General features: G+C 46.9%; 2 protein-coding genes across 12 annotated transcripts in view; one reads left to right on the plus strand and one right to left on the minus strand.

The window, feature by feature from the left end:
* Positions 1-202: 202 nt before the first annotated feature.
* LOC127493266 (uncharacterized) lies at positions 203-6,157 on the minus strand. Its single transcript, XM_089333542.1, has 3 exons — positions 5,774-6,157; positions 1,351-5,711; positions 203-467 (listed from the first exon to the last, which is right to left on the minus strand). Exons 1-2 carry the CDS (start codon positions 6,155-6,157, stop codon positions 5,142-5,144), a joined length of 954 nt encoding a protein of 317 aa, XP_089189668.1. The 3' UTR covers positions 203-467; positions 1,351-5,141.
* Positions 5,574-14,770, plus strand: part of BTBD9 (BTB domain containing 9) — a 449,433-nt gene continuing 440,236 nt past the window's right edge. For 4 of the 11 annotated variants that reach the window (XM_089333974.1, XM_089333971.1, XM_089333972.1 and 1 more), the window contains exon 1: positions 5,574-5,729. The gene's annotated coding sequence lies outside the window, so the exon portion shown is untranslated. The remainder of the gene's footprint in view (positions 5,730-14,770) is intronic. The other 7 variants (XM_008262867.5, XM_089333979.1, XM_089333977.1 and 4 more) reach the window with 2 other exon arrangements.

The following is a 14,770-nucleotide window of genomic DNA, read 5'->3' on the forward strand; positions in this document are numbered from 1 at the left end:
GTTACTTGCAAAACATTAAGAAATTAATCTGATATTTAGTGGCCGGATCTAAGTCAATGGAATTCAAGGACATACTCTGAAATAATCATTTTAGTTTGTAACAGATGATCTCAATTCATTCTTTCTGACAAATGAACAAAATCAACTACATATTAAAATTCATCAAAATAAAGTATCATTAGCATACAGGAAGACAACGGACTTTTTACAGATTTTACTTATTTATTTGAGAGATAGAGTTACAGAGAGAAGGAGAGACAGAGAGAAAGGTCTTCCATTTGCTGGTTCACTCCCCAAGTGGCTGCAACAGCCGGAGCTGGTCCCATCCAAATTCAGGAGCTTCTTCTGGGTCTCCCACATGGGTGCAGGGGCCCAAGCATTTGGGCCATTTTCTACTGCTTTCCCAGGCCGATAATGAAATTTCTTCTTCTTTTTTTTTTTTTATTCAGGAAAAGATATCTAGGTATCTAAAAATGGTTTCAAATTATTTAAATACAGGATAAAGCAAGAAGGGCCACAACTTGGCTATTTTATAGGCCATGAAATACTTTCTGATCTGCCTGAGCAGCAGTTCTATTGATCTGGACTTTCAAGCTCGAGTCCTAGTTTTCTAAGAACTGGGACTCTATGTTTAACTCAAGCAACTTAACCTGAAACTACTTTGTATCTGCAGAGTCAAAGCATGAGAAATCATTTGAAGCTACAATCTTTCTTTTAAAAGCACAATTTATTGTTTCTATCTGTAAAAGTATACATGTTCACAATTTATAAAATAAAGACCAGAATTAGATTACTTTTCCCCTTATTTATTTTGAAAAATTTCTAACAGTGTGCTATGCAGGCCAAAACACCCAGTTACAAATGCTCAGCCAACGAATTTACCCACAGCGTCTTGGCAGTCAAAGCGAAAAGGGAAAAAAAGCAGCTAGTTATGTAATACACATTACTTATAAAAAGAAAACACATCTGTTACTCAAGGGTAGTCAAATGTTTCACGACTTCTGACTCTGAGAGAAAATTCTCCTGTATTCATACAAGGAACACGGAGTGCTGTCACACACACAGTCCTATGGTAAATGCACCAGCGAGTTCTGTGGGCCGTGTCTTCTAGAATCCCTCAATGTCAGCAGAGGGTACACGGTGTGAAGCTGGCCCTCTGGGGGTTAACAGCATGAACTCTAAGCCCCAGCTACCTGGATCTGAATGCCGTCTTCATCATTTATTAACCGTGTGACCTTGAGGAATTAGTTAACCTTTCTGTGTCTTTGCTTGATTTATTAAAAATATTGTGATTAATAAGATCACCTACTTCAGAGGCTAATGATTAATGTGATTAATAATATCACCTACCTCAGATTGAAATGCGGTAACACACACACCATGCGGCTGGCACATAGTAAGCCCCAGTATGACTGCAGAAGTGGTCAAATATATATGTACGTGTTCTGTCCATAATTGCAGAGGAAGGGCACTTAAATCAACGAAGAGCCTGAGGGAAGGTTTCCTGGAGAGACAAAGCCTGTGCTGGGTCTAAATCTTCTTCTACTGCTGAACTGCTTTATGACCCTGGGCAGCGTTACCTGCTGAAACTGAGATACAATGTCAGTGGTCGATACAGTAATCCAGTGTCTGCAAAATTAAAGGAGATGATCTATGAGGACTAGATAAGCAAATGTGCTACAGCACGGCATTTACAACAATAAATATGTTTCCTTTTGGATCTGCTGCGAAGATAAATCAATTACTCTTGCATTTAACTTTTATTTGTGGCCATTTTTTTTTCAAATAAACAGTTATAGTTTAGAAATAACTATACATAAATATTCCTTCAGATGAAAACAAGACTACCTGGAGGGTAGTAAGTGGCACCACCAGCTCAGCACAGTGCTCCTGGTTTTTTTGTCCCTGTGGAGATACACCCTGGTAACTCCTGCTCACTTCTGAGGTATACAGTACCTACCCAGTGCAGGTAAGGACAGCTCCTTAACTTCCATTAGGTACACCTGATAGATCCCTCAACTGTATCCCTTTATATAGCCCTCATGTCACCTCCTGCAGATTCTGTTATCATTACAGTACATTTATACCTTACATATGGCAACAAATAATACTTATGTGTTTCTCCCTCTCCAAACTGGCACATATGTACTGACTCTTAATGTTTGGTGAAGTGATCTGGGTAGGATTTGGAAGGTGCAGTTACGGGTAAAATAACATAATATAAAGTTAGTAGGATCATCTAAGAATTAATGTGAAAATTATAGACTCAGCCCGAGCCTCTCCTTTGACAGATGGTAAAGCTAAAACCTGGAAAATTGAGTGATTTGCCCAAGGTTATCTAGCTAGTCAATGGCCAGGACTGAGACTAGAACATCCCACTCCCATCAGCCCAGCCAGAGGCCAATCCACTACACTGATCTGCTTTGTAGACCCAGTGATTTGGCGTCTGCCTCCGCTACCCACTGAAGTTGCTATTGCTGTCACCCATCATTCTTTTTTTTTTTTTTTAAAGATATATTTATTATTTATTTGAAAGGCAGAGAGACAGAGAAAAAAGTTTTCCATCTGCTGGTTCACTCTCCAAGTGGCTGCAACAGCTGCAACTGGGCCAATCTGAAGCCAGGAGCTTCTTCCAGTCTCCCACAGGGTGCAGGGGCCCAAGCACCTGGGCCATCTACTGCTTTCCTAGGCCATAGCAGAGAGCTGGATTGGAAGTGGAGAAGCCGGGACTCAAATTGGCACCCATATGGGATGCCAGCATTGAAGGTGGTGGCTTTACCTGCTATGCCACAGCACCAGCCCCACACTAATCATTCTTTTGCTAAATCCAGTCAGTGCTTTCTAGCCCTAGATATACTTGAACTATTTGTTGTTTCTAGCTCCATGGATCCCCTTCCATCTTGCACGTCTTTCCTACCTTGACTTCCAAGGCACTACATTCACCTCATTCTCCTTTCATCTTCCTTGCCACTCTTTCTCGCCACTCTTTCTCAAACTTTGTGGGCTTCTGGTCACTCTCCACCTGCTTTCAAAGTTGGTGCATTCTGGGGCTGGTGCTGTAGGCTGAGCCTCCACCTTGCAGTGCCAGCATCCCATATGGGTGCCGGTTTCAGGGCTGGCTGCTTCACTTCTCATCCAGCTCCCTGCAGATGGCCTGGGAAAGCAGCAGAAGATGGCCCAAGTGCTTGGGCCTCTGCACTCACATGGGAGACCCGGAAGAATCTCCTGGCTCTTGGCTTCAGATTGGCCACTTGGGGATTAAACCAGTGGATATAAGACCTTTCTCTGCTGTAACTCTTTCAAATAAAGTGGGTCCCAGGGGGCTCTATCCTTTCTACTCATTATTCCTTCTATATTTTCTCCCTGATCAATCTCATCTATGCTTAGGGCTTAAAATATCCATTACATGGGTTAGTGTTCTCCAGATCTGCTTTTATTTTAACTCAACTTTTCTCATTTTTGGATAATTTGACTATATATGGGGCGTTCCCTCTGGCTGTGGAGGTGCTGTCAATCAAGTCACCACCACATTGCTATCATCTCTGAAGGGGCCCAAAAAGTGGTACCCTTCTTTTCCTGATAAAAGAGAATGTTGCAGGAAACCAATTACTTTTTATTACTGACTGTATTAGTTTCCTTTTGCTGTTGCAACAAATTACCACAAGCTTAGTGACTTTAACCAATACAAATTTATTAGCTTATAACTCTCAAGGTGAGTCTGGCCGTGGAGATGTGGTCAGGGCTGTGTTCCTTCTGGGAGCTCTAGGGAAGAATCCGTTTTCTTGCTCTGTCTACCTTCTAGCAGGGGTGGAGAACATCTGAACTGCAGGCAGTATAAGGCCCATGAAATCAACTGGTCTGGTGCTGCCAAGGCAAGGACAGGGGAGACCTGAAATCCACTAAGTCTACAGCAGGTGAATTTTTAAGCTGATAATTGCCTATGGCCCAGGCATGATGTTATAAATATCCACATGGCCCTTGGCAGAAAAACGTGTCCCCACCCCCATAAGGCTGCCTGCATTCCTTGGGTCCATTTGGAGGCCAACAGTGTCTCATTTTCAAATTTCTCTCTCTCTCCTCTGCTTCCATCCTTACATCTGTTCCCATTCTCTCCCTCCGCTTCCAGTCCGGTGATCCAGGATAATTGCCTCAGAGCCTTAATTTAATCGCATCTGTAAAGTTCCCCTTGCCAAGTAAGGGAACAGGTTCTAGAGCTCAGAATATGGGTATCACGGGCAGGGGGTCAGTGGGAAGCATTATTCTGTACAACAGGACAAAGATGGCCATCACCTATGGCGAGGATTTCCTAATGCTGCACGCTGGAATTAAACAGGTTTACTGGCTTTGTAGCCCTGCACCAAGCACCCTCACCCCAAAGCAGCAGAGGAGGAACCAGGGCAGTTCCCTCTTTGATGAGAAAAAGAATGGCATGGAGTTCACATGCCCTTTCTCCTTTTCAGTTCATCAGTCAGGAAGTCACTCCACCCTCCTGGGTGGGCACAGGTACAGGGAACAGCTGGGGTTGTTCTAATGATGCCATTCCACACGGAAGGAGACACTGCGGGTGCAGAATAAGCGTCTCCCCAACAAATGTGCCCGCATTTGATCTCATCATCATGGCCGGCACAATCTGACCATCCTCCTTAGGAGTGTCCACCGCTATTTAGAAAGGTACACACCTGTGGATAACCCGGCCTTCTGATCTTACTAAACCTCACTACCACCAACCCCAGCACCCGCACTGGACAGCTGGCTGCTCACTTCTCAATGCAGTCAGACCTACCCACATCTAGCCCCTCTTCCACGTTCCCACCGCTGAAGTTCTTACCCCACCTTGTCTGGAGTCTCCCTGCCCCATGTCCATTCCCACGTCCTGTTCACGAAGTTTCCCTTGCCTGGAACTAAGTCCTTCCCAGCTTCGCCCCCACTCCCGCACCCCGGTGCCCCAGCTTGCCCAAGGCCCTAGGGGGACGGACTTGCCAACATCACCCAGAGTCGCATTTGCACCCAGATTCACTAACGCCATTGTTCCAATGTGTTCCTCATTGCTCTCGCCCCACGGCCTTCTTGTAAGAGAAAGACACTGTCAAGTCTGGTGGGCGTTACGCTTTACAAAGCGTCTTTTCCCATATTAATCTGCTTTAGCTTCGCAACTTTCCAGTGTAGACTGGACGAGCATGGCTCGGTTCGTCACGCCCCCAGCAGCCCTCGACAACCGCGCACCCAGACCCATCCTGCACCCGGCAGAAGCTGCCCATCCGGCCCGCGCCAGTCTGGACGAGGCCACCGCTCTCGCCACCACAGGCGCCCGGACCTTGCCATCCGCAGTGACGTGCCCGGTGACGCCATACAGTGACGTGGGCTGACGCGACTCTCCCGCAGCCAGGTGCGGGAAGGGCAGCCACGCCCTGGGCCCTTGCTCGGGAGGGCCAGCAGGTCGGGCCGCTGAGGGGGGAAAGCGGCGGAACCCGCCCAAGTTCTCCCCGGGGCCCTAAACCCTGGGACTCGCCGGCCCGCGGTCGATCGGTTGCTAAGTGACGCCAGCGCGCAGAGGCGCGTGCGCGGCCACGGCGCTGTGCGTGAGAGCGGGCGCGCGCCGCGGCGGCGGCGGCGGCGGCGAGGACGGCGGCGACGGCAGCGGCCGAGGGGGCGGTGGCTACGAGGCGCGCGTGCAGCAGGCGGAAGAGGCGTCTGTGCGGGCGGCTAGGTCGCTGAGGAACATCGTTGGGGTGAGTAGCCGGGGCCTCGTAGGGGAGGTGGGGCCTGGCCGCACCTGCTGCGCGGGCCCGGGGGCGCGCGCCCCCACCGTACCCGCGCGCGCCGCTCCACGCCCCTCCGCCGCTTTTTTCCGGGGGGCGGGGAAGGGCTGGGGACGGGGGCTGACGAGGGTCAGTTTCTGGGCCCCGGCGCTCGGGGAGGCGGGAGTCCTGGAAAGGGAGGTGGGAAGGAGGTAACTGGGGGTGGGGGGCTCCCAAACAGAAGACTGAAGGGAAGCCCGAGTTCTCTCAGCCGCCCCGCAGTCTGTGTCGGACGCGGCAGCCTGAGACCGGGAGGAGGCGGAACCGGGGACCCCGGGGCTGGGGTTCGGAAAGTTTGGGACCGCCGGGCCCTCGTCGCCCCCGCCGCGGCCGGGCTCAGAGTCGGAGCCGGTTGTCATGGAGAGAGTTGTGAATCAGTGCCTGCGTGCGGCCTCAGACACACCCATGGCGACCCGGGGAAGGCCCCCCGCGAGTGTAGCCGGCGGGCGGCTGACCTGTTGCGGGCGGTGTCCGGCCTCACATGTACGTGCGCGGGCTTCCTCGGCACCTGTCACGTTGGAGGCCGAAGGGCTGCCCGCCCCCCTCTCTGCTTACTTTGTGTTGTTACATCTTCCAGAACCGTGTTGGGATTTTGTCATTGACAGGGCCAGGGAAGTGTGGAAGCCCTGTTTTTTGCTTGTTGCTTGCCCAGGACGTGGAGACAAGAGGGAGTTCAGCGTGTGGGCTGCGCGGTGTTGGACGGGGGAGTTAGTCCCGAGTGTAGACGTGCAGCGGCTCCCTTCTCGGGAGGACGCGTGGTGGTCCTGGTTCCTGCCGTCTTGGAGGGAGAGGCGTGTCGGAGGCCGGCAGGAAGCCAGCCTCTTAGGAGTTCCTTCTTCCTGGGGCAATGCTTAGAACCGGTGGGGGGAGAGAGAGACCACGCTGGAACGTAATCAGAAGTTTTGCCAGGAAATTAAGGAGGACAACTTCTAAGTTTTCATCCAGCTGTAATATCCTGTGATTCAGTCCAACAACTGAGGGTTGCCTGAGGTTCTTCCGTCCTGGGACCGGTAGCAGCCCTGTTTCTGTAACACTTAGAGCGCTCACAAGGCAAAGTCTCCCTCTCAGGACTGTACGAGGTATAGGACAGGAATCGCCTGTGTTTTCTTCCTCCCGGTTTGTGTGTCTCCAGCACCTGGAAAAGTGCTTGCTGCAGAGTGGGTATGCAACAGATACCTGAGGGATACTGTGTTGCATCATTTATGCATAGTGGTTGCTCTCTGCACGGATCGCATTTCTGTTCCGCTCATTACCTGCGAGTACTTACAGAAGTGGCCCCTTTTACTCCCACTGTTAGGCTAGATGTGGCAAGAAGATTTGGGGGTGACGAACGACTGAAGGCCTGACTTCTTCCTTCAAGAGCACACGGTCTACCTGGGAGAAGGAAGCATCTTTATGTTTATGAAAGAATTGTGAAAGCAAATGAGGTAGTAGGCAAACTAGTGCTATGTGAGGGCTGCCCGAGTACTTTGCAGTCCTGTAGAAATTTAGAAAAGATGGGATATTCGGGCTGTTAGGGAGCTCTTTGGAAGAGGTAATATTTGAACTAGTCTTTGAAAGAAGTGCAAATTTTGAATTAGAAAAGAGGTAAGAAATCACCTACTGAGAATTTGGTCGACAGAGGATATACTGAGGAGTCTACAGGTCTGGTGACTGGAGCAGGTCTCTCAAAGGGAAATATTAAAGAAATAAGGTTTGGCAGTCTGGGAAGGAAAAACATTAAAGACTAAGGCGGGCTTATAGGTGTCCCACGGATAACAAGGCATCTGTTTGCAGGGTGGCATGGAGTTCTGTTAATTGTAATAAAGAGTAAATTTTATCCTTACTTAAAAGATACTATGGTTCAAACAGAATCAGGTTGTTACATAATTTCGATTTCAGTTACTAATTGGGATGAGTGCCTCACTAAGGGTGGTAGTCAGCAATGTGTGTCTCAGTTTCTAAAATCGACCTGATGTGCTCGGGCCGTTCTATTGGAAATTTACTGAAATGTATAGAAAGTAGTCATCTAGCCATGCTCAGTGACACAGTTTTGCCTGGGATTATTTTTTATAGTAGACTATGAGGTTTGTAGTTATTCCTGGTCCTGTAAAAAAAAAATGCAAGTAATATTACTTGGTAAAGGAGTCTGCCTGAAGAAGGAAATTAAAAAATGTTACCAGGGTTGGGTGTTGTGGTGCAGCAGGTTAAGCTGCAGCTTGCAATGGTGGCATGCCATATTGGAGTGCCAGTTGAGTCCTGCCTGGCTCACCCACTTCCAATCCAGCTTCCTGCTAATGCTCCTGGAAAGGCAGTAAACGATGGTCCAAGTACATGTGTCCCTGCTACTTTCATGGTAACTGAGTGGAGTTCCTGGCTCCTGGCTTTGGCCAGGATTTGGGTAGTGAAGCAGCAGTAGGATGGAAGATCTCTCTCTTTGTCCCTCCCTCTCTCTCTGTGTCACTGCCTTTCACATAAATAAATAAATCTTTAAAAAGCTGACAAAAAGAATTGAATAAAGATACTGCTGCTGAATGTTGAACTTTTTTAAAAAATATTTATTTGAGAGGTAGAGTTACAGACAGAGAGAGGGAGAGACAGAGAGAAAGTCTTCCATCCACTGGTTCACTCCTCAAATGGCCACAGTGGCTGGAGCGGAGCTGATCTGAAGCCACGGAGCCAGAAGTTTCTTCCAGGTCTCCCACATGGTGCAGGGGCCCAAGCATCTTCCACTGCTCTCCCAGGCCATAGCAGAGAGCTGGGTTGCAAGAAGAGCAGCCGGAACAAGAACCAGTGCCCATATGGGATGCTGGCGCCTCAGGCAGAGGCATAACCTACTATGTCACAGTGCCGGCCCCCAACCTTTGGTTTTGTTACATCTTTCATTATATAAAAACTCTATTTTAGTGGTGTGTAAGGCTGAAGTTGAATTGTGAACCAAAACGTGTAAAGTTACAACAGCAAATGTTGCATTATTTAACAACTCAGCAAATATTTATCGAGTACTGGCTAAGGCTAGCCACTCTGCTGGGTGCTGGGGAGACATAGATGAATAAGACACAGTATACTCTCTGACATACTAACTGTTCATGAGAGGAGATAAACCATAGCCATTATATGTTGTGATAAGGTGATCACTTTGGGAATGAATTAAAGTGCTGGGGAATAGATCATTTGTTTGGCTGGGGGAAAAGCTAATAGTCAAGGAAAGCATTGAAGAGAAGAGGATGGAACTTCGCTGTGAAGGTTGAGTAGGATTTTGGCACCCGTAAAGGTAGAAGGAGACATTTCAGGCAGAGTGGACAACCAGAGTTGCTGCAAATTAAAACTGAATGGTGTTGTTGGAGATAACTTAGTTGTTTATTGTAGGATTGTTGCATGGCAGCAGAGATAAGACAGGAAAAATGTTTTTGGGAACAAATTATGAGGGGATCTCCCACTGCCTTCTAAAATGCCTAGACTCCCCAGCTTACCCCAGTGAATTGGCAGTGGAGAGCAGTGGAAGGTAGAAGAATCAGATCAGAAAACTAATTAGCAGGTCATGTGTAGATTGTATTAGAATGGAGAGACAGGGAAAACCAGTTAGAGTGTAGATGAGAATTGTTGATAATCTGAAGGAGGACAGTGGGAGTGGAGAGATTGTAGAGACTTACTTTTTTTTTTTTTATTATTTACTTTTGTTTTATTTCAAAGGCAGGGAGAGAGAGAGAGATTGATTCTACCTGCTGGTTTGCTCCTCAAATGTCTGTAATAGCTAGGTCTGGGCCATGCTGCAGGCAGGCGCTGGTAAATCATTCCAGCTCTCCCCCATGGGTGGCAGGGACCCGGATACTTGAGCCATCACCTGCTGCTTCCCATGTTATGTGTTAGCAGGAAGATGGAATTGGAAGCAGAGCTGGGACTCACACTAAGGGACATGGGCACCCCACACAATATCTAAACCACCGTGCCAGTTTCCTGCCCGAGAGACATTTTAGAGGTCAAAGTCTAAATGTTATGACCAACTAGAAGTCAAGGAGAGTGAGAAATCAAAGATGACATGACTAGCTTGAGCAGCTGGTTGACCATGAAGACACTAATCAGGAGAAGGAATACATTTGTGGAGGAGAGAAGAAGTGATGGCATGTTCATTTTCATGTCTTTGTGAGGAGTTCAGCAAGATCCACTAGGCAGGTGGGAATTCTTTAGGGATTATGAGAAGGTTAGGCACAGTTGTAATGTAGGTGACAGCCCAGGCTGCGGGAGCCCACAGCCATCTAGGAAACATGTTAATGTAGTAGTTTGTGGACTTTGGAGTTAGGAAGACCTGAGGTTAAATCTGGGCTTTTCCATTTATTGGCTGGGTGACCTTGGGCAAGTTATTTAACCTCTAGCTCTTAACTCTTTTTCCAAATTAAGGAATAATTATGGTTTTTAAGATACACTCAAGGGAGGCCGGCGCCGTGGCTCACCAGGCTAATCCTCCGCCTTGCGGCGCCGGCACAACAGGTTCTAGTCCCGGTCGAGGCGCCGGATTCTGTCCCGGTTGCCCCTCTTCCAGGCCAGCTCTCTGCTGTGGCCAGGGAGTGCAGTGGAGGATGGCCCAGGTGCTTGGGCCCTGCACCCCATGGGAGACCAGGAGAAGCACCTGGCTCCTGCCATCGGATCAGCGCGGTGCGCCGGCCGCGGCGGCCATTGGAGGGTGAACCAACGGCAAAGGAAGACCTTTCTCTCTGTCTCTCTCTCTCTCACTGTCCACTCTACCTGTCAAAAAAAAAAAAAAAAAAAAAAAAGATACACTCAAGGGTGTAGCAATTTGCACATGTCTAGCTTATAAATGTTTAATAAGTGGCAGCTGTTGGTGTGATGAGGGTACTTCAGAAGTTTGTGGGAAAGTTTATTTTGGTGCAAAAAGATGTGAAATCCATGCAGTTTTTATAATATGCACCTCCCATGACCTTTTTGAAAACCCCTTGTATTGTTAGCAGTAGTACATGTAGAGGTAGTAGAAGGGTCCGGCTACCCCTCAGAAATGCAGAGTCATTTCTGGAAAGGACAGTGCATGGAACTTTTGGAAGTCACTTAAATTGGTGTTTAAACTTAGATCAATTCTTGTCTTGGTCTGTTTTGTGCTGCTGTAACATAATATCAGAGCAGATAATTTATAAAGAATAGAAGTTTATTTCCTCATAGTTCTGGAGGCCGGGAATTGCAAGATTAAGATGCCAGCACTGGTGAGGGCCTTCTTGCCATGTCATCACATGACAGAGGCGTCACATGGCTGAGGGACAGCAAAGAGGGCTGAACTCATCCCTTGTAAGGAACCCGTTCCCACGGCAACAGTGTTAAGTCATTTATGAGGACAGAAGCCTCCTGGCCTAATTACCTTCTAAAGGTTCCTCCTCAGCACGTGCATTGGGAGTGAGGTTTCCAACATGTCAGCTTTGGGGGCCACACTCAAACCAGAGCAGTTCTCAAACATGAGCACGCATCAGACAGTTCGAGGCCTTGGTGGGACATGAATTTCTGGGTCCCACCTCCATATTCTTCTGCTTTAGTAGGTCTGGGTTAGGGCTTGAGAAGCTGCATTTTGAACAAATTCCCAAATGTTAATGCTGCTGTTCCCAGGCCCACACTTTGAGAACCACTGACTTACAGGGAGGATGAAAGAAGAGGAACTGGCATAGGCACTAATGCAGAGGTTGGGATTAGTGGAGAACCAGGAGAGAGTTTTGGAGAAGAATGGAGAGTTTAACAGCCTCCGGACGCTTTAGGTCCACCAGTATGGTTTCTAATTTCATAGCCCTCCTGTCATCTTCCTTGTGTCTTCTACAGTCTAGTGTAATGCCTGGGACCTAGCAGGGCTTCAGTGAACCTTTGAAGTGGCTTACGCCGTCCTTATGCATAATTGCATGTACCTCACACACAGATTTCATTCATTCTCTTGAGTCTGCTGAGTCAAGGGGAGGACACTTTCCAATTTTACACACACACAGGAGAACTATGGGAAATTTCTGCTATGTAGCTGTTGTGTATTTGACTTTGTGTTAGAGCTCCTCCCCCCCCTCCTCTTTTTTTTTTTTTTTTTTGGCACAGATTTATTTATTCACTTGAAAGTCAGTTACAGAGGGCGACCCACACCCACTCATCCAGAGAGAGAGAATCTTTCATCCATTGATTTGCTCCCCAGATGGCCGCAATGGCTGGGGCTGGGCCAGGGCAAAGCCAGAAGCTTTATCCAGGTCTCCCACGTGGGTGTCAGGGGTACTTGGACCATCTTCCACTGCCCTTCCCGGGCCTATAGCGGGAGCTGGATCGGAAGTGGAGCAGACAGGACCTGAACCCATGCCCATATGGGACACCAGAGTCTCAGGTGGTGGCTTTACCCACTGTGCCACGTCAGCCCCTCGCCCTTCCAATGACAATACATCTGAGAAATTATTGTTAATATGCCTCAAGATTCCAATTTGAGTCCTGGAGTTTGAGAAGGGAGGCACATAATATAAGTATTCTCGCTGTTCCTGCAAAGTTTTCAGGTAGGTAGATGTAATGGGCAAAATATGAAGGAAAGAAACAGGAGGAGGTGCTAACATAGGAACATGTAAGTAGAAGAATCTAAATCTAAGGACATATTCCTTGTTTGCTGATAGAACTTGGGTCTTACATGCCGTATGTACTGAGGTCTTCTGGCATAGGACAAATATTAGCCCTTTTCTCAGTTAGGAAGTTATAAAGGATTTCCATTTTTAAGGAAATAAAACTAGCTGTGCCAAGTTATAAACACATTTGTGAAGGGATTTCAGAAGTTAAAATGGAGCTTTATGGCTGACAAGCTAGCTGCCCGTCATGCCTCCTCGGTGCCTGTTCTCTTATTTGTTCTCCCAACTAACATTGATTGATTAAGCACTTACTGTGCACCAGAACCGTATGAAGTGCTGGGCCTGGAGAAATTATAATTGCCCTGGCCTCTTAAGACTTGCTTTATTAGGAAGCAATGTGTACACACATGTATATTGTTGGAAAAGATGCCTTTTACAAACTTAAGCTTATATTGAGAAGGACAGACATTGAGAATTGGAAGTTAAATTCGTTCAGCCTTATGTATGCAAGGGCCCAAGGGCCATGAAAAGTATGGAGATATATAGATCTTAAAGTTAGAATTGTTTATTTGTTTAATTGAAAGGCAGAGTGTCAGAGAGGGAGAGACAGAGGTATCTTCCATCTGCCACTGGTTCAATCCCCAAATGGCTGTGACAACTATTGGGCCAGGCGAAAACCAAAAGTCTGTTTGAATCTCCCACTGGGTGGCAGGATCGCAAGTGCTTGGACTACCATCTACTGCCTTCTCAGGCACATTAAGCAGGAAGCTGGGTTGAAAATGAAGTAGCTGAGACTTGAACCATTTTAGTAATAAAATTTGTTATAGAGGGGAAAGTTATTTGGAGTTCTATAAAGTATATGATAAGTTTATATAAATATATATTTTTAAAGATTTATTTATTTATTTGAAAGAGTAATAGAGAGGGGGAGAGACAGAAATCTTTCATCAGCTGGTTTACTTCTCAGATGGCCACCATAGCTGGGGCTGGGCCAGGCTGAGGCTAGAAGCTAGGAGCTTCTTTGAGGTCTTTACGTGGGTAGTGGGGGCCCAAGTACTTGGGCCATCTTTTACTTTTCCCAGGCCATTAGCAGAGAGCTAGATCAGAAGTGAAGTAGCAGGACTCAAACCAGCGCCTATATGGGATGCTAGTGCCCCAGGTGGCAGTTTTACCAGCCACAATGCTGGTTCCAGTTTATATAAATATTGATTATACAGTAGGTACTTGGGCTTATTGATTAAGTACTCAGTTTTGATTTCAGCTTATAAAATACTATATTTCAGAAATTATGATGAGTCCCAAGTCCATGTTAACCCCCTGGACATCCCTTTGCATCTGAGTATGAGGCACAAATATATTCTGATGGCTTGGGTCCTTGTTTTCTTGGTTTGCAAAGTGCCCCTAGGATAGGTGTCTTGTCACAGTAGGTTAAGCCATCGCTTGTGATACTGGCGTTCCATATTACAGTGCTGATTTGAGTTCTTGCTGCTCCACTTTGGATCCAGCTTCCTGCTAATGTGTCTGGGAAGTTAGCGGATGATGCCTGGGATCCTGCCACCCATATATGACTTCAGCCTGGGCCAGCCCTGCCTGTTCTGGCTGTTTGGGTAGTGAGCCAGCAGATGGAAGATCTCTGTGTCTCCTTTTCTCTCTGTCACTCTGCCTTTGAAATAAATGAATCTTTTGAAAAAGGATAGTCTTTTGCCACAAAAAATAAAACAAACCAAAGTATACCATTAGTACAGATAAGCAAAAGGGTTATTAACAAGCAGCTGCTATTTATTGAGTGGTTACATTATGCCTGGCCTTTCTGTATACAGGTGGTAATGAATCTTTATAATAATAATAACCTTGTAAATTAGACATTATCCCTATTTTGCTAACAAAGCACTTAGTTCCAGAATAAGGAGACATTTGTAGTTCAGCACGTGAGGGCAGGACAGGGCCTCAGCCCCAGGCTGATGTGTGATCTTTCTCCTTTGTGTCAGTTTCTGGTTGACATGGGACCCTAGCATGCAAGTGTCCTAATGGGGAAATACAGTCTCACTTCTGATTTAGGAAAGGTTGCTGGCAGAAGTTAGAGTTTAGAGACTAGCTGATACAATTAGTGTAGTTAGGGATGGAGGGGGAGGAGTGCTGGACAGTGAGAAATCGCAGTGCTGATTCTCTTGGGAAGATATTTGACCTCAGTTGTTGTTGTTTTTTTTTTTTTTTTTTTTTTTTGAAGTTGACTGACAGGAAATTTTACATCGAAGTTCAGATTTCCCACTTCTTTATGTACAGATGCAGAGTCTTTTAGAGGAGGACCTGTACTTTGTCAAACTAATGGCATTTAAAGTAAATCCAGAACTCTCTCTTAAAATTTCTTAAAACCTTACCCCCAGTATATGCCTCCATTCTCTCCATACCACTTAT

This window comes from Oryctolagus cuniculus, chromosome 5 (genome assembly GCF_051225735.1).
Source record: "Oryctolagus cuniculus isolate XC-2025 breed Fujian yellow rabbit chromosome 5, ASM5122573v1, whole genome shotgun sequence".
NCBI classification, from domain to species: Eukaryota; Metazoa; Chordata; class Mammalia; order Lagomorpha; family Leporidae; genus Oryctolagus; species Oryctolagus cuniculus.

Excerpts from the sequence above, each read along its gene's own strand:
- LOC127493266 (XM_089333542.1), bottom strand. The coding sequence starts at position 6,157 with ATGACAACCGGCTCCGACTCTGAGCCCGGCCGCGGCGGGGGCGACGAG. Across the intron at positions 5,712-5,773 it reads CCCCCGGGCCCGCGCAGCAG|CGACCTAGCCGCCCGCACAG; the intron begins GTGCGGCCAGGC and ends GATGTTCCTCAG.